Source organism: Falco biarmicus, chromosome 14 (assembly GCF_023638135.1).
Source record: "Falco biarmicus isolate bFalBia1 chromosome 14, bFalBia1.pri, whole genome shotgun sequence".
Taxonomy (NCBI): Eukaryota; Metazoa; Chordata; class Aves; order Falconiformes; family Falconidae; genus Falco; species Falco biarmicus.
Window position 1 is genome coordinate 21,977,035 of NC_079301.1, and position 19,640 is coordinate 21,996,674.

The following is a 19,640-nucleotide window of genomic DNA, read 5'->3' on the forward strand; positions in this document are numbered from 1 at the left end:
CCTGTTTCCATACTCCTCTCCTTCCACTCCTCTCCCACAGCTGTTACACCACACACCCCACATGCGAGCGAGCACCTGGAGAATCCTTTGCTTTTCCCCACAAACCCACCAGTTCACCCTAGCGCAGCCCACCTCCCCAGCCCCTTCCAAGCACTGCTTCCCCCTCCCACGCCCCAGCGCATGCACACCCTCCTTCCTTTCTTTTAATTTCTTCTTTGGCTCAGCAGTTTGGGAATGCAGAGTCCATAAAATGGCTACAGAGTGATCAATGGTTTCAAGGACAGGGAGTAAAGGAGGAGTCAGGAGATAGGACGGAGGCTTATTTCCTTGTCAAAGTACTGCAATAAGAGGAAAAGAGAAAGACATAGCTACCTGAACTCACCATTCCTGATCCATCCCTTAGCCACTGCATCTTGCTTCTGATGATGTCCTTATTATCAGGGAGGGGAAAAAAAAATCCCTACTGCCTGGCGAGAGCTGGCAGGAAAAAAAAGAAGCCCCCCACCCCCACCCTAGCCTGGAGCTTTCAGTCAGAGATCCCTCAGCCCGGCAATCCCGTGCCTGTCAAAAGCACGTTATTAGCAGCCTCCTCACTACCTGGGATTGTAGTTATTTATTTCAGTCACAGACCGAGAGATTTGAGGGGAGGGGGATGTCCTTTTTTTCCCTTTGCCATGCTTTGAAACTCTGCAGGAGGGAGGGGAGGGGAGGGGAGGGGAGGGGAGGGGAAGGAAAGGAAAGGAAAGGAGGGGGGACCTATGAAAACTTTGGGAGGGTCTCTGCAGGCACTCAGCACCCCTACCCTCCTGCCGGTGGCTGCTCACACTCGCCCCCGGCACCACAGGGCTCCCAAATCTGCAGAGCCAGCACATGCCTCCACACTTAGCCAGGGCTGGGGATTTTTCTGACATTCAAAGGGCAGTAGGTTCTCACTCTGCTCGACACATGCAGCATAAGCCCCCTTCCCACCAACACGAAACCTCCCAGCCCAGAAAAGTGCTGCACCTGCCCAGGGTTATCCCTCCCTGCTAGCACCCATGCTCTGCTGCCCGTTTTAACACCCTGCCCACTCTCCTTGCTTTTTCCTGACTTTCTGGTCAGAGCAAGGAAACAACAGCCCCATGCACAGTTAGAAAAGACAAGACATTCATTAAGCGTTCATCACCAATATGGCCACCCACCACACCGGGGCAGATGAGATCAGTCTGTCTGGCGCTGGTTAGAAGAGGCAGCGATAGCATATGGGATGTGCACAGCCAACTGGAAACAGGATTGAATCCTCCCGATCCCTCCAGCTGGGACACGTATGTTGACATGGTTCTCCCCATCTTATGGCGGAGACATGGAGATTGAAAGGAGTTGGCCAAGGCCATTCAAAGAGGCTGTTGCGCAGCCGCCGCAGCCCTCTGCCATCCTCCTGGAGCTGACTGCCCACAGGAAGGGGCAGCCCATCGCAAGGACTGACACACCTCAGTACAGTCAGAACACCCCACCAATATTCCTTACAACTCCTCTCTGGCAGCTGATGAAGTCTGCAGCTAGCTTCAGAGGCAGGAGAGGGTAGGTACAAATAGTGGAGACTATGTGGGAAACAGCTGACATACACTGAGTTTGCTGGATATACTGGATCCATATACACGACATACTGCAAAACCTGTACAGAAGCTACAATCTCCTCTATTACATTTGCAGGGAATTTAGGGCTGTGTTTAAATGGTGTTTTTTTCATGCACTCCTGCTTCAAGGGCAGAAGGGCATTTCAGTCTCCTGCTCCTGACCTCCAGAGGAGTCAACATTTTTCCCGCAGCTAGAGATTTTGAGTCAGGAAACAACATGCAGCTCCTCGTGACTGCCACTTTCTGCTAGTCCTGCGCCATTCAGCAGGATGCATGAGGGATCAGAGCCTAGGTGTCTTCACTTGTTTATTTAAATAGGACAGAGTAGGACAGAACAAAGGTACAGGCAAGAGCAAAGGGATGCTGCCCAGCATCTTCGCATTGCTTGGGCCCCACATAGTGTGCTCTAGTTACATCAAGCCATATTCCATCACCTTTTACATAGGCACTGACAGCCATCATTATTCCCAGAGATGGCTGACAAAAGAAAGAGTCAGGAGGCAAACACTTACAGATGTCCAGACTCTGGAATTCTGCCTACATTTCCCGTGTCAAGTGACAGAAACCCCAGGTAAGTTATTTATATCCAAAGGAGGAATCTGGTCTGAAAATCCTGCCTCTGAAAACTCTTCTGCAACGTATGTACTGTCAATCTGGGTCTGCTCCTCACCTTCCTCCCCAGGGAGAGCCCCCTCTCCTACAGCATGTGATTGCCACGTCTTTGTGCAGCCCTGGTTTCCACAGAACTCATTGATACATCATCTGTTTGGGATGTCAGTCAAATCCAGTGCAACTTCACCAACTGATTCAAAAGCTGTAGGGGCTGGGGAATGCTGGAACAGAAGAACTGACAGGCAGACACCCTGAATGCATGGGCACTGCTTCCTTCAGAAAATTGGACTAAAAATAAAAGCAATGATCAGGTTACCTGTAATTGAAGGGTATATGTTTCTTCTACAAGAAAATATTAAATGAGAGATCTGCATTATTGTCAAACACATACACAAATAACACAAGAAAAACCCTCTTAAGCAAAAGATCATCTTTAAAACATGCACTGCATCACCCCAGTAACTCCACTAACTTCAGTCAAAGTTACACTCATCTTAACCATGGCAGAACAAATGGAGAAAGAAGTTGTCTGGCACATCCTACCCTGTTGCTCTAATTGGTAAAGTGGATCTGGAGGAGGACAACAATTTTTGTTGAGGCTTGTTACGCACAAGCAGAAATTATACCAATTTCTCTCCTCCTGCTGTCAGCTGTTGATTAGGCCTGTCAGTAAGGTTAATATTCCACTGTTTCACTTGCTATCCCTTGTTTATGCTAAGCTGATTTGAGAAGTAAACCAAAGGTTGCCACGTTAATTCTTGCTCCCTGCAAGGGTGACGAAAAGCAACAAGGACCAAAGATTAGCCAAATCCCTGAATCCGCATCAGTCTGCACACAAATCCAATCTTGCCCGGATCAGTGGGGCAGTGATTCTCTCTGGCACATGCAATCTCAGAAAGAACCAGCTGCACCTTCCTTGCCAAGAAAACACACCACTGTTGCCTCACTATGCAAAGCATTTTGCAGCCAGCCAGTGGGCAGGGGACCAAACTCAGAGCCCTTGTCAGAGCAGAGGGCACAATAGGAAGAGCCACCTGCGAGCTTCTCTACTGCAGCAACCCCACAATGGAAGAAAACACCTGCCTTTCAGGAAGGGACACTGCATCTTGGCTACTCTGCCAGGCTTTTGAATGGGGATGTTGCAACTGAGCACACATGAATGCATAGCGGGTAGCCCTGCCAGTACATGCCAGACATGTAGTATTGCAAAAAAAAAAAAAAAGCTGTGAGTCACACAGAGCACTATGGAGTAGTGCTATGGGGACTGCACTGGTAGTAAAATCCATATTGCCCAAGGGGAGAGAGGCAAATTTCAGTGTTTAGTATTTGGGCACAGAGTTTGCACTGCAGGCTCCTGCCTTGTGATTCAGCTTACAAAAACTGCAATTTCTACTACCAATGACAGTGAATAATTCAATATTGCTTGAAATAATTTGAGGACATCCCTCTATTTCTACAAAGGCACTGAAGACCTACGTAACAGAAGAAGATCCTTTTAGCTATCCCTTCCCCACCACTTCACCGGCCATGGAAGGTGGCAATGTGTCACAGCTGCACATCAGCATATTCAGCATACTTCTGCAGAGGTTCACATCAGTTGGAGGTCTGCCAGCGCTGCCGCTGAGTCCCCAGGGGTAACTCGCACACCTGAGACAAGACAGAGCAGCACCAAGTCCTGCTGGGGAGGCAGGGAATAGATTTTGCTTAAGTGAGAGAGCGGATCCTTGGCTTACCTGTGGTATTGCTCTGAAGTAAGTTCCCTGTAAGAACTCAAACACTTCTCATCGATAACACAATGTCCCATTCATTCTCAGCAGAACTGTGGTCTGGTCACTTTTTACCTGTCATGGACTCCAAATGACTCTTTCCCTACAGAATAAGGACCAAAACCAGCTGATGTGTTTCAGCCTCACATAGCTGCTTCTGGATACTCGCCTACACAATTCCCTTCACCACACTCTTGGTCTGGATCAACCAACTTTTTGGATAATCCAGCCACTTGGTACAAACTAATAAAAACTTCTTGCAACATGGCGTACCCTTCCAACACTCGATGGCTGGGGTGAAAGTGCTTCCAGGCCACCACTGGATCACACGTTCACACTCAGCCCTGGAGGTCTCCACAGCCAAGCCCCTGACCTGCATTCGTACTGCAGAAGTAGGCAGAGTGCAGCCCCAGACCACGTGCCCTGTGCCTCCAGCCTGAATGGAACCATCCCGTGCATCTTCATATGCAGTAGCTGGCTACACAACGTAACGCCAATCACAGCTACGTCTTTCCTTTGACAGTCCAGTCCAGTTTGGGATCTACTGCTGACTGCCAAGTGAGTGACACTCATAATGAGTAATAAACTCGCAGGTGAGTAGAGATGCGAAGGCAGGGAAGGAAGAGACAAGGATTACCTGGAAACTGCTCTGTAATAGCAGTTGTGACTATATCCTTGTGATATAAGGACTATAATTATTAGATTAATGCCATTTTTTTCATGTGCAACTTTTTTCTCCTAATTACTTGCAGCTAGAGCATGATTCAAAAGCAAAGCAAATGGGTATGAGCAGAAGGACACTTACTACCAGATTCCACTGCTGAAAAAGCAAAAGTAACCCCCATCCTTGTACCTCATCCAATACATTTGAAGTCATGTGACATACAAGAGACTTCAACAACATTCTCACTGCAATCCACTGTCCGATCCAATATATACAGACACCCACCCCGCTCTCCCACTGTTATTTACCACTGTGTTGCAGCATTGCAGGGCAGCTTTTGGGTACAAATCCCTAGCCTGAGACAGACCCAAAACAACACTGGGATCCCAAACTTGATGGTAAATTTTCTTGCAACCTGAGAGAGCAGTAAAGGAAGTACAGCGGCATTACAGGATTTTACCTGTCTCTAATCTCTTTTCTTCACTACATTGTATTACCACATCACCACTGAAATCTCCTTTAGATCTCCAAGGCCTCCCTTCCTTAATCCCACTATAAGAATACTGCTATAAATTGCTCTCTGGATGTGGAAACTTTTTCCAAGATGCTTCTCTCCCTCCCCTGCTGCTGCCTTCACAAGGGGATTTCCCTTCCTTTGCTTTTCACCCACTCTCTCTTTCCACCCCAACTACAATGTCGACTGCAGGCATCGGAGAACATCCCCCAGCGAACGCCTCCCCATCGAAATTCCAGCCCTGAATTGCCTCATTCAAGCAGGAGCCTGACAGCGCTCTTTGGAGAGCCCTGTCACACATGGTTATTTCATTGCTGCAGGAGGCAGAAGTTCTTCATTACATATTAGAGAGCACAAATATGTTCTTGCAGCCATTGTCTCTATTGAACTGCAAAGAAAAGGCACCAAATCCTACAGGTTAATTAATGAGAAAGGAGGGGAAACTGTCTAACCTCTACTAGGAATTACCCAGCCTGGCTTTATAAACCAATCAGCTACGCTACACAGCTATGAAAAACATACCTTCCTTTAGGAAAAACCCACAAACCCTATGGAATACTTTCATAATGGCCCAGTGCATCTCAGATTAGCACAGCAATAACACAGTGCTTCGGGCTCTTGCAAAGTATTATTATTTATGGTACATTACAAGATTGTTTGTTTGTTCTTTAATAGGAGATGACATGCATATTCAGAAGCCCCAGATACAAGTGTCCTCCTGAACTAACTCTGACACAAAGATAGTTTTAGTCATAAGTTACAGGCCTTGAACAAGTGCATAAAAATCATTTGCTCCCATGTAAGCGATCAGGATCTTGCCGTTTACCACAGAATGGGAAAAAGATTATTACCTCCCTCTTGCAGCTGCAAACCAGAGGCATAAGGTCTTCTCCTGACTTGCCCAAGGTTACACATCAAAAGAGTGTCAGGGACAGACAGGAGAGCCCAAACTTGTGTCTTTGCTCCAAACCACTTCTCCAGTCCAGATCAGCTACGTGTATGTACATTCCATATGCTGTCACAAACTAGAGTTATTTCTAATTTAATTATGTGTATTTGGCATTATTAATTATTTCGTAATTTATATTTAGCAGCCACAGAGCAACGAGACACCAGTCTAGCTCCAGGCAGAGGTGCATATCACACACAGCTTGCTCCTCTGGTCAAGGAGGTAAGCAATGCAACTGGTCACAGCCACGTTGTCCACAGGTTCTCCTCAAGGACTTTTTGTTTGATTTTACGCACAAAATGACAGCTTCAATTTTTGCGAGGACAAAACCAAACTGTAACTTTTATGAAAGCCCTAGTGGAAAACCACAGTTTGGAAACCTGTTTTTAAAAACCAATATTTTTATTAAGTAAACTATTCAATTCATAGCACAAGACCTCCCAGACACACAGACGTTCCTCCCACCCCTCTCCACAGTGTCCTGGGGGATGGCCGGGGCGAGCCCGAGCCAGGCCCTTGGGAAGGCAGCAAAACATGCAAGTCCCGTACCTGCCTCCCCTCCAGAACCGCTCCTTTGCCAATTTGCCTCGTGGTTTGCATCTTGTTTACTATTCCTTTTTCCTTGTCACCCCCGTCTGACTGACAAGACGACTCATGCCTCAGCCCATTTGATTTGCTAATATCTTTCAAATCTTTCCAACAGTGGCATTTTTAAAACTCCCACACCTGCTTTAATTAAACTATCATAGTCTGTTGCCAAGGAACGCACTCTGTTGCTAAGACCTCTGCTGTAGAGGCAAAAATTAATAACCTGCAGTCAAATTAAACTCTTAGGGTGACGAGGAAGATACCCCAGTTCAGATCCCCAAGCCTGTTAAAAGTCTTTCCAGCATCTAAGTCTTCTTTACGTCCATCTGTTACCAGCACTGCCCTAGTTCTGCTTATTCGAGGCAAATCCTATGGAGATTAAAAAAAGGAATAAAACTAAATTTGAAAAAGAAAGAGCTTTACAAGTAGCACAATGCTTGTATATAAATTCATTTAACTTGTGTACTTGGAGAGAGATCTGCAGCGAAAAAAAGAACTTTTTTAAAGAAAACTAGAGCTTAATATTACAATTCACAAGAAGATCTACAGCTAAACAACAGACACTCCCCCAGGTCATGCATTCCTCCCTCTTGCCTGGAGGGATGTTCCCTTGCAGGAGCCCAGGGGACAAAGCCTCCGGGGCCCACAGCAACACCATGGCCCATGGCCTAGAGGCTTTTAACAGCCCTCCCCTGTCACAATTTTGAAAGCTTAGATTCACACTCCAACTCTTGTCAGCCCCCTCTTCCCCACCCACATCCAGTGGGGATCTCACTGGAGCTGGGTGCCTTCACACAAGGCTTCCCAACCTGGTCCTACACCCACAAACACATAATAAAACCTGAAACAAAAATGCTTTTCCTCCCACTGAGGTATCTGCACTGGCAGAAACCCCAGCAGTGAGATGGCGTGGTGTTCTCCAGCCAAGGCAGAGCTCCCACTGAAGTCCACAGGCTTACTGCTTGGATAACGATTTTACAGCTTGGCTCTCAATAAACAAAGCTACCGTACAGAAAGCAGGTAAACTGGCCTCAGAAGACCTTGCATCTCCATCAGGCAGGTGAAGGCTTAACGAACGGGTCATATTTATAAGGTTACGGCCACAGTTCATCAAAATGCACAGAGATGCAGAGAAGTCTTTCATATTCACTTGTCACTATTCTAGCTCTATTATTTAATGCAAGCTGTGACCTGTGGCCCTGGAGGCTGAGCTCAAGCCACTCGGTTCACGGCCACATTTTCATGGCTTCAGTTAGTCTGAGTTACAAGTACATGGTAAGAGACCCTTAGCCAAGCAAGGTGCACAGACAGGAGCGCTCGCTGGAGTAGGGAGGGTTCCCAGAGCAGCTGAATTTTAACCCTACAACTATGGCTTGTCCAGTGATGGACACCCAGGACAATAAGGAGTGTTTTGACCATCTTCTCTAGGATGACGTCTATTTAGTCCTTACAGGCATATTTTTCTAATGTGCCTGGGTCAGGTCAATCTCAAGGTTTCTAGTGCCTTCCTGAACATTTCCCTCTCTGCTTTCTCATGCCTGCCATCAGCTGCGCCAGCCAGGGCACAGCTGGGCAAGTGAAACAGGCAGGCAAAGGAGCAGCTGGGACCAGCCTCAACCTCACCAGGAGAACTTCTTGTGCTGGAGCATCATCTGCAGCTCTAATCAGCGGAAAGAAACGTCTTTCCTTTGCTTTGCTCTGCTAACTGGAACTATTGACTTTCAGAGTCAGGAAAATTCCCAGAGACACGCTCTCGTTCAATACTTCAGGCTGCTAAAGCATCATGAGGTTTCCCTTCTGAGAGAGCCCTGCCTTAAGTCACCCACATGAGTCAAAAGAAAGGCAAGAGAGACTCCTCCGTATCTACCATCCACAGAGGGATGTAAATTCATCTGTTAAATAGTACTGCAGACCAAAGGCTGCAGCTTTTCAAACCCACTGTGCATGCTGCTTTCATCCCAGGCTACCTTTCAAGACTCCTCCAAGTCCCACGGTCCCCTCATCAGGGTTTCATTGACACAGCCAGTCCATGGGTCTTCCCAATGAGCTCAATATGCAAAGGAAAGTTTCAGTCTCCTTACATTTTCAAGGTATACAAAATTCACTTTCAGGTACACCTTTCTTAAGAAAGTTTTAAAACTTCCATCCCTGTTCCCTTCCCTAAACCTACAATGCTTTGCTGGTGTCCTTTGAATTTGTTAAAACTCATCTGCCTGCAATAATTACTTACTCAATGGTTTAATTCCAAATGAAATGAGATCCCTCTTGGGCTTGTTTTATTATTGCAGAGGAAAGAGGCCATAGGCTCAAAGAGTCTCTGGCTTGCCAGGAAGAAAGCAGTAGGAAGGGGTATTGCTCTCCCGCTGTTCCCATGTCTTTCACTTGTGCATTACCACACTGTACGTTATGCCATATCAGTGCAGCGGGGTGTGCAGTAACATGAGGAGACAGGCAGATCCAGGAGGAGCCAAAAGTTTCCCCATGGAAGCCATTTCACAGCAGGGATGCTTGACAGCAAATACAGGGTGTAAAACATGGACAAGGATCACCTAACATCTTCCAGAGCATTTACTGTTTTAGGTCATAAACCAACAGAAGTCTAGAGAGGTCATATCTCAGAGGCAGTTATAACACTGCGGTCAAATAAATAGAGGGGTTAAAACCAGCTATAGTACTGCCTAGAAAGCCCTTCTGTGGAAAAGCAATTCCCTTATTAAACACACATCCCCACACTCATATAAAGCCATAAATATGTAGCATTCTCTCCCTCTAGTGGCTGGAGGCTTGGAAATTAAGAGGATTGAAAATGACCTTGCAATTCCTGGAAACAACTGGAGTTGCCCCAGTCTGCCTGTCTGTCCCCCAAAGCCCCCAGGGAGCCAGCAATCACCCCAGCAGGTACTAAGCCCACAAAAGGTATTACATCTTCTGCAACAGCCACTCCCTATCAGCACCAGGCAGAACAGGCTGCAATGAGCTGGTATCTAAAATTCAGCCTGCTTTCGCTAGATACCTATGGCTTACTGCACCAGAGCTGCTTACCTATATGCTCTGTCTGCTTGTGTTTGTGTTCCTTCTCCACAACATTCCACTTTGTGAGACTAGTACTTGTTAATGCACCAAGGCCAAGAACATACAAGAGCTGCTCCATACTTATTCTCACCATGTCACCCCACACCAGTCAGTCTGCCAGGTCTCCTCATACCTTACAATGCCATCGCGCTTGTAGTTAAAGCATGAAGCATAAAATAGTCACCCTGAGATGGTCTGACCACACAAAGAGAGCACTAGTAAGACAAACCAAGTGTATAACTTGAGAAGATACAATTTAAAAAGCTCCACAATAAACTGTTTCTGGATATACTTATCTTAGTGTTAGTATCGCTTAAGGATTTTGAAGATCACAAAATACCAAACTCTGCACCATACTGTAGGTTCCCAAATTTGGTTATATGGCTTTTCTATTTATAGGAGCCCTGTGACTTTTTTTTTTTTTTTCTTTACATAAGCCTGCTGCCACTCAACCCATCCTCTAAGGATAACTAGCATGGTATATGACCTTTGTTTTAAATAAATGTAGCATTGTTTAGAAGCACAGCATTTTGGGAAGGAAGACAACATGGCAATACCAGTTCAAGACACATCCTTTCCACTGCAATACAACTCTACTGTTTCATTTATTTTAGAAAAAAAAAAGAGTCACACTCAGTAACAGGCATCATTACATCAGCACAAAATATATGTGTGTGGGTACGAATGCTGGAAGAATATTCTCAAAAGCAGCAAAAATGTTCGTATAAAAGGCTAGTGAAAAAGGAAGAAAGAGGTAAGAGATGCTATCCAAGTGAGTTGGTGGTTTTGATTCAAAGATAACACTTGCAAATATTCTTTGCAGTTTTTCCAGGCTTGCACGCCAACCAGAAGCATATCTGAGTCTTCAACAGCCCTGGGAAAAGAGGGCATGTTTGAAGTGGGAAGGTTTCAAGCTTTGCACAACCAGGGGAAAAAACATCCAGAAGGAAAACCTGTTTCAAACTCACCTGGGAAAGGTTAATAGAGCCCCCCACAACCCCTCTGGCTCTCCGGCCATTCTCTCCCATTGCCCCTAAGGAGATGTACATTGACAAGCCTGGCAGAGGCTTTTGTGAGGTCAGTCTCATTGTATGACTATAACCATTTAAGTGTTGATTTTTTAAGGATGCCAACCAGAATGCATTCAATCTAAGCAGATGCCTGTAAGAACCAATGAGGCAGGCAGATGTTAAAAACCACATTTATGCAAAAATTCCATTAAACCATATTTATTTCAAATCCCATTAAACTACCCCAGCATTTTCCTGCATCACCTTCCCTTCTATTCATGATTCATGAGAGTCAGGTCTACCCTTTGCCTTCCAAAATCATCCTTTGCCATTTGGTACTCTGACTGGCAGTGAAGCTTATAATTAAGTCCCAAATGTGTGACAACATCAATGCTGAGTACAAGGGATTATACAGAGGTAAAAACTTTTAAGAGCCCATGTGATATTAAGTCAGAATATCATCTATCGCCTTCTGGAGTGCTAAATATACCCATATTTTACTACATACTTGTCTACTTAGCTATCTCAAAAGCAGTCTGTATCAGTCCCTAAAGAAGGCAGTTTGCTATTTATATATAATGTGCTTAGCAATTTTTGTCACGGAAGTTGCACAGATATATTCTACATGGGGCTCTTCATCCTTATAAACTTAAACATGGGAAAAATCTATGCCACAAACTAATCTTCACAGGTTCTTAGAAAGGGATGTTGTCAGGCGGGATGAGTGTCCTAACGCCTCCAAGACTGTAATTCCTGTAAACTGACAATTTTAACAATGTTTAGAATATGGCATGAGAAATAAGTTATACAGGCAGCCATTGAAAATTTTCCTGTATTCCATCCAGAAGAATAGCAGATTTTTGTTTTACCCCAGATTTTCACAAATAAAGATGTACATAAGAGTCCCTCAAGAAAGAAATACGCAAAATTACTTGCATAAGCCAGGTAAGACTGCAAGATCATCTCTTCAAATTTTCCCCAAATCTAAAGTTTCTGGAAACACAACAAGCAGACACGGGCTTACATGGCTAAAGACTATCAGTGCAACTCCTTAAAATCTCAGCTGTGAAAAAACAAGATATAATCAAAGGCACAGTGCTAAAGTAAACGCTGGGTGTGTGGCCCTTGCTTGCTTAAACTCTCTGCCAGATGGGACATATACTGGCATTTGAAATATATGAAATGCACAACACAGTTCAACCAAGCTGCACCGGAGGCTATAAATGCAGCCAGAAAACTCCTCTTGAGTGTGCTGAACCAAGCAGTCTGTTTGCAATTTACCACCTGGATCTTGCTGGGGTATTTTTTTGAAGGGGGTAGGTTTGAAATATACAGGATTGTTTATAAAACACAATTTTTCTTAATTAAGCTATGTTGTGAAAATATAAAAATAGCCTTTTGGGAATAGCAGACTAACTGTAAAGGCATCACAAAAATATTCCTGTGTGAAGTGAAAAGGTGTGAAATACATGTTCTTAAAAAGAAATGTGTGGCTTACGTTTTACACTGCTTCCACTATGCAGCCATATGTTGGCTGCTGTGTTCTATTAATAAACTCAGTGTTCTGCCATTATCACACTTTGTGTCTGGATAAGTACGACTGGTGCACAATTTGGGGTACATAAATACTTAATGCTTATACCTTCAGTGGATGGTAACGCTTATGTGTCAGCTCTGCCATAAAGAGAATCTGATTAAGTCTCCTGCAAACAGCGCTATTAAGAACACACTGATCACACACAATTCACAAACAGGAAGAAGGCAAGGGCTTCCTCCGTGTCTCTAAATTACTCTAATCTCTCACCGATATATGGGCCTTTTCATTATACACAGAAAACCACACAGAATTTCCTCCAGCTTTGAACTGCAGTCACATCTTGGGTAGAACATTCCAGCTCCCAGCTGGCACAAAGCAACACAAACACGGCGCACCTAAGAGATGCATCTCATTGGCAAAAAGCAGCTGAGGGCTCACGTACTAGGCACTGCGTAATTACTTAGGCAACGTCCACATTACATGGTAGCTCGCTGCTAAAGTTTCTGGCCCAAAGATGCTTTCACTTACAGCTGCTTAAACTTACAGTTACTTTGGTCGTGCATCAAAAATGTCAGCCAGTGGATCAATATTACTCATGAACTCTGTAGGCAAATAGGTTTTGCAAATTTTCATATCTTCTTTGGGACTAACTGTATTTAAAAGATGTCATCACTCTGTGACATACCCAGGCTAGTTATAAACTCACCAAATGGGAAGTGGAGGTGCATCAATGAGGAGATCACCGCTGCCTGCCCACAGATGTGAAGTGGATTTTCACAAGGGAACTGCTCAAAAACCCTGGCCACAGTGGTTTAAAGCTGGTTTGATCACATGCTGCAGTCCCAGCAACGAAGAATGGCAAAACCTTGTGTCACTGAGGGTTGTATTATCTATTTACCCAAACTCTGAGGCTGTGACCTAGTTTTACCTAAATACATATATATACTCTTTACATGGAGGTAAAACACATATTGGTTGAAGTCATTACACGATAATATAAATTGCTAGTTAATGGTTGATAATTTTTCCTTGGTGGTAAAACAATCAGCTTCTTCATGTCCAGTCACTACACATCAGAGAATATGACTTATTACAAAAGGTGAGGAACTTAACACAGATTTTGGTATGCCATGGGAGACCTGTGTGCACACATGGTGTCTGGTGGACACAGGAGATGTTTGATCCTTTTCTTGGATGAAGTATACTGAATAACTTTGATTTCCCTCCTGTTCTCCTTCAAAATGACAACACATTTGTCCCAGCCAGGACCAGCAAGGGCAGAATGCTGTCATAACATCCTTCTAATCACTTTTCTCATAACCAAGTGACATGACTCCATCCTAGACTAGAAACAAAATAGTTACCTTCTACAAGGACAGAAATTTTCTTTAATCCAAAGAGGAAAGAGCTAGTTAACTTTTCCAACTCAAAATAAAGTACACAGTTCTCTACCCATGTTCTGATTACACCACCAACTCTAATGGATGCTCAGGTTTATTTGGTTACATTTCCTCCAAAACACTTCTTCAGTTTTTTGATTTTGCAAAACTTACTGGAAACCAAAGAAAAATTGGATTTTGGCAAAGATTCCCAGAACTGCTACTCATTAGAGAACATTTTTGCTAAATGCTTTGCTTGATACCTACAGTTCCAGCTGGAAACCAGAAAACCATTTTGCCAAATGCTTCAGCAACAGGAAGGTGACATTTTCAGGAGGGACCCAACACTGAGTGATTATTCATCAGGAGTCTTCTCCAAAGTCCCCAGCAGAAATCTAGACTTTCCCCTCTAACTGTGAGGTTTTAAAAGAAAAAACAATGGGAAACCTCTTTCAGAAATCAATTAATTCCACAAAAAAACACCAACAAAGAGTGGAATAAGCACTTCTTGCCCTGTATGCATCACATTCAGAGTAGCAAACCAGGATTTGACATATTTAGGCACCGCAGTATATCTGCTCAATCTTTCTGGTCTGCCAGTTGTTGTTTCATTCATACCTCATACTCTTTCACTTCTTACATGATGCTCAGGCTCTGTTTTTTGATGATACATAAACCTCCCAGTATCAATTTGGCCCTGGTGGCTATGAAAACTGCATGAAAAGAGAAAATGGCTCATTGTGATCTCTCCCCCTACCAGAGTTCTTTTTCTTTTCTCCTCCCCCCACCCCACCCCCTTTTTTCTTGTATTTCAATGTTATTTTTAACATTCAATAACAGCTCTGGTCCCCCATCCCAGATGGAGCCAACTCCTGCGATACCCCAGGCATTCTCTGCTCCCACGGACTTCAACCCTATGTAAAACAGACCAAGCAATAGGGCTGAGCTCCAGTGGCTTTGAAGTATTCACTTTTTTGTAATAATATTAATGCTGAATCTTATAAGACCTCAAATCATTTTACACTCATTTACAGGAATTACATACAATATTCACTTTCTCTTTCACTGAAATGGAGCTAGTTGTTGAAGGCAGCCATTATTTAACAGCCCACAGAAATACCATACAATAGATTAAGCCCAAAAGTAAAGAACACTCAAATGCACACTGTACCATAGTCATCATGCAGCTGATCAGAAAATTGTGGCTTCTCTGCACAAAATGCTCACAGATATTAAAGCAGGCTTAGATTGTGGAGGGTTTATATTTGGGTTTTGCTTGTTGGGTTTTTTTGTTTTGTTTTTTTTTAAAAACAAACTTGCTGAAGAATATTTTCAGTTTCAGCTAAAACCTAAAAGCTAAGCATGTTGATAGAGACACTTGATTACAGCTCTGACCCTTAAAACTTTCTGAATTTCCTTATTTGAGCCTTCACCCTCAAAAATAAGGGGAAAACTTCCAGGTAGCAGAACAAACACAAAAACCATTTGTAAATCTAGTTTTCTGAACAAAAACCACAATCTCAATGGAAAATATTCAAGCAGCCCTTAATGAAACTGTTCAGCATAAGTCTGGGTGCACACTGGTCCTTCACTGCTGTGCCAGTCATGATGAATAAATAGGAGAAAATGAGGAAATGTCTTACTGGACGTTGCAGTCCTACTGACTCCAACAGGAGATTTGTATCTGGATTTATTGCAAAACCCCAAAATGTTATATTGCTGTTGTATTCATTCAGTGGCTCTTGGTTTAACAATACAGGATGGGAAACAGCGCCAGCAGGGATGTTCCCCAGGGGAATACACATGAGCAGGACTCAAAAATCCCTAGCGATCTCACACAGTTGTGCAGTTAGCATGTGGGAGCTTTATGCTGGCTCTGTTCCTCTTGGGGGTCTCAAGTAACTCAACCAAGCCTAGGTACACCACAGGAGCACAAGGCAAATTGGAAACTAGTCACTGCTCGGCCATCCCGGATGCAATGAGCAATCCTGGCCTGTTCCTGTCTACCGCCCTGCCAGGGACAAGGCAGTGTCCCACAGTGCTGCCACCAGGGAGATGCTATTTGCTGCAAACACCCTTAATTTCAAAACCGTTCCCCAAGCATGAGGATGAGAGCACACCATGCTGAGAAACAACTAAGTGCAGCAAGCTTTGGCCGCCCTGCAGAGGAAGCAGCTCCTCCTGCCACCTTTTCCTACAATGTGTACACGGCTTAGTAATACCTTCAAATGCCTACAGAGCTCATGCACAAGGAGTTATCCTCGGGGATCACAAAAGGATTGTGGGTCTGACCTGCCTGGGGAAGCCAAGGTACACTGCAAAAGCTCTGTAAGAAACAGCTAATGCTCTATGACTAGAGCTGTTTGTGAACATGCTGGTAGGAACAACAGGGCAATTTATCCTTGATGAAATTACTTTTTTTTTTTTTTTGTCCACTTGCTTTATTTGTTCCCTCAAGGTGATTAGTGCTTTCTTGAGTTTAGGAAGACTATTGAACCTTGGAAAATCAGTGTACGTGAAGCTTGCTGGAAAACTACCTCTGGTATGTTCATATAGTACACTACATTGATTATGTTGCATACACGGTCTTTCAGCACACTAAATTGCTTCTCCCTGAAAGCTCTTCTCCCACTGAGTCTGCTAATTGTTTCTGCTTTTAGAAGTTATTAGTGAATTTAGAGTTGGGTATAGATGCTGGTTTAATAACCCCCAAGACTCCAAAGCAGGTATTGGATAAGCCCTAGCAACAAAAGCCTTGCTGCACCATTCATTAAACATGACTTAGAGACACCAACCCCCCAGTAAGAGGAAAGCATCGGTCTGTTCCTCACCCTCCCATGACACCACCATAATAAGGCCAACTTCTGCCCCAAGGTAGGACCTCATCCAGCTCTTCCCAAGAGCAAGTTGGGCATGACAGCCTAATTTAGAATGAGCCTGCTTCTCACCCCGAGCCATCTGTCCCACCCGTGACACCCCCAATTCTCGTTTCCAAGAATAAATCACCATTTCTTTACCCTTTTAAAAGCACATTTTTCTTTAGCAGCATGGTGATCAACACACCCCGTTCCCCACCTGACCAGGATACCACAATTGTGTCACACCAAGCTGGAAGCTGCTGCTTCCTTTTTTTTTGTATCCTTTTGTATCCTTTTAGTGTATCATGGGAAAAACGGACTTTGATTCCTCATCTAGACCCCTTGCTTTCTCCAAAGCCATTCAGCAAAAGCTAACAGTTAGTGTCAAACTTCAATGTTACAGAAGCACTTTCAGGCTGAAAATGTGTCCCACAATATCGTTTCCACTCTGAGCAAAACTTTAGGAATCCCAAATCATCCCTGGGCTCTCGCTGCTTCTCCCACTCTAATCTGTCTTCTTAAACTGCTCTTTCAGAGATGAGAGATTCTGTTCCCTTTAATAAGGCACATTCTGACAAATCAACAAATAGTTTTCCTTCAACAAGGCTCTTATTGTTCTTATTCCCAGATGTGCATTGATGTACATCTCCTGTCTGCTTTGGAAATCCCACTTGAAACTGCACACCAGAACATTTTTAAGACTCATTAACTGATATGGTGGGAGGAAGAGAAGAAAAAATAAAGCCACATGAATGTCTCTGAGATGATGAAACAGCAGGACAAATACCCTCAAATGCAAAAATTTCTCCAGTTCAAACAATAATTCAAAAATATTTAATAGTTCCTTCATTTCTGCTCTAAAATAATAAGTGCCCTGTGAAGGCAAGACCATGCAAAGTGTTCCCCCCCACAATTTTCTTAACCATCCTCTCTGAAAAGCTAACACACAAATCTGAATGCAGCCTCTAAGCCATGGGTGATGCCAGCTGCTACTGGACACTAGAGCAGGCTGCCAACCACAGCAGTGAGTCAAAGTAGTGGTTCTCAGCTGGGTTAACTGAGAAATCTCAGGCAGATGAACAAAGAGGTGCTCCAACCACTCAGACCTTCAGAGAGCCAGCAGCAAGGTCAGGAGCCAGAGAAGGGATATGAACTCTCACACTTCTGCACTAACCTTCAGCTCTTCTGTATGAGGATGTGAGCCAATGTGAAAAGCATTTTGTCCCCCGTACACCTCCCCATAAGCACCTGGCACAAGGTACTGTCAGCAAAAGGGCACTGCGGGAAGCTGGCTGTGGTTTTCCTGTTTGGCTTGCACAGTAAGTGACAGCATTTCTAAAAAAGAAGGCTTAAACTTTTAAAACCAGCCCCCACTTTTTGCAGAAGTAATTTCACTTAAGTACAGCCACAGTGTCCTTCTATTCCAGAAAGCCGAATGTAGGCCAAGCTCAGCCTGAAATGCCATGTCAACATGACGAAAACCCATGCAAGCCTGAAGCAGCAGCAGCCTGTGGTTTAGCAATCAGGTGAGCATGAGGAGGACAGGAACTGCTATCCACCAGTTTTCTGCCAAGTACAAGGCTCAGGCATCTCTAGAATGAGACTCCCACATTGCAAAAAAAATACCTTAATTTCAAACCATAGGAGCTCTAAAAGGCGTCACATCTCTCACTTCAAATTATTTTTCCAGACATCAGGATTTCCAAAGATCTACATTGGTAAAGAGTGAACTCCTTTCATTTTTAGCCCTGAAACTGGAGCACTGGCTATCCGCACGCTGTGCTCCCTCCAAGCGGTGCCTCAGGACAAGGCGCAGGCACCCTCCTGCAGTGCTGAGCACCCAAAGTAACACCAGCAAACAGCAGGTTTCTTGACAAGACCAGGTGCGTGCCAGAGAAAAGAGTCTCCAACTGGCAAACATTAGCAATATGTGCAGTAAGACGTGAAGAATGATTCTCAGACGTTTGCACACACACACTCCAAGACGATTACAAACATGTAAAACACCTCATTATTCAGGGCGGGAAAAACAAGAACAAGTTTACTGAATCAGGCCGTTGGGGGCATATTGTACTGATATTTCCTTCATGCATAGTACTAGCAGCCATCTTCCTGAAAATCAAGGCACTGATACATTCTTACACAGAAAGGAAAGCAGGTAAACAAAGGAACATGTGTGGGCATTTTCCTCTGCTAGTCATGTCTTTCATCTGCCCACTCACAGCTAAGTTCAATTACTTTTTTCTTTTTAAATTTCAAATAAGTAATTCAACCAAACTGACTAAAAGTTAAAATGACACACAGAACATGAAAGCCGTAAAACGCTTCCCAAATAGACTTTTGCACTCTCCTTTTGCTTTTCATTTAATCTCTCATGTATCAATTAAGCCCACTTACTGTTTTCACTATTGAATTTAAGACTGCCAGATCCTTGGAGCAAGTGCAGGGGCTCTTTTAAACGGCCAACAATTTTATGGCATTTAGCTAGATGGTTTTGGTAACCATAGCATTACAGCCAATCCAGTAAAGCAGACTTCAAAGTATTCAACACTTAAACACACGCTTTAGAACTTTAGGGTTTGGGGCCTGTGTAGTAACTGTAATACTAATGCTGAACAATATACTTCAATTACTGGTATATGAAAATATATCACTAACATCAAGAGAACCAATGCCAACACAACAAGTGCAAGGAAATAATTAGCATTCAATATTTCATAAAAATGTTTAATTTTTAAACATTGAGGTTGTCAGGTTTGGGTTTTTCATTATTAGCTTTAATTATTTAGCTGGTTTTACAGCGTCTGAGAATTTCTCTCTGTGCCTCAGAAGACTCCAGTGCCAACTGCTCACCAAATGATGCCACACATGCTGTTTTTCAATATGGCTGCTATGGGCAAACTTTTTAATTAAAAACTCTGGTCCTGACTGTAAGTCATGTTTCACTCATGAGGAGAAGCACGTTCCCATGAGCTTACACGCTCCTGGGAGAGACCAAGCCCTTCTTCCAGGTGTCTCAAGGCAGTGACGAAGTGGACACGGCTGTTCCACACCTCACCTTCACTGGCACTTTGG

At 44.0% G+C, this 19,640-nt stretch overlaps 1 protein-coding gene across 4 annotated transcripts in view; it reads right to left on the reverse strand.

Annotated features, from left to right (window-relative positions):
* The window catches only part of ARHGEF9 (Cdc42 guanine nucleotide exchange factor 9), a 221,805-nt gene that overhangs the window by 133,299 nt on the left and 68,866 nt on the right, over positions 1-19,640 (reverse strand). The window contains exon 1 of one of the 4 annotated variants that reach the window (XM_056359672.1): positions 383-503. The exons of 2 other annotated variants lie outside the window; for them this stretch is intronic. In XM_056359672.1, the coding sequence (XP_056215647.1) occupies positions 383-412 (30 nt within the window). In that variant the 5' untranslated portion in view covers positions 413-503. Of the gene's footprint in view, positions 1-372; positions 504-19,640 lie in introns of those variants that run through there. One more of the 4 variants, XM_056359677.1, reaches the window with a different exon arrangement.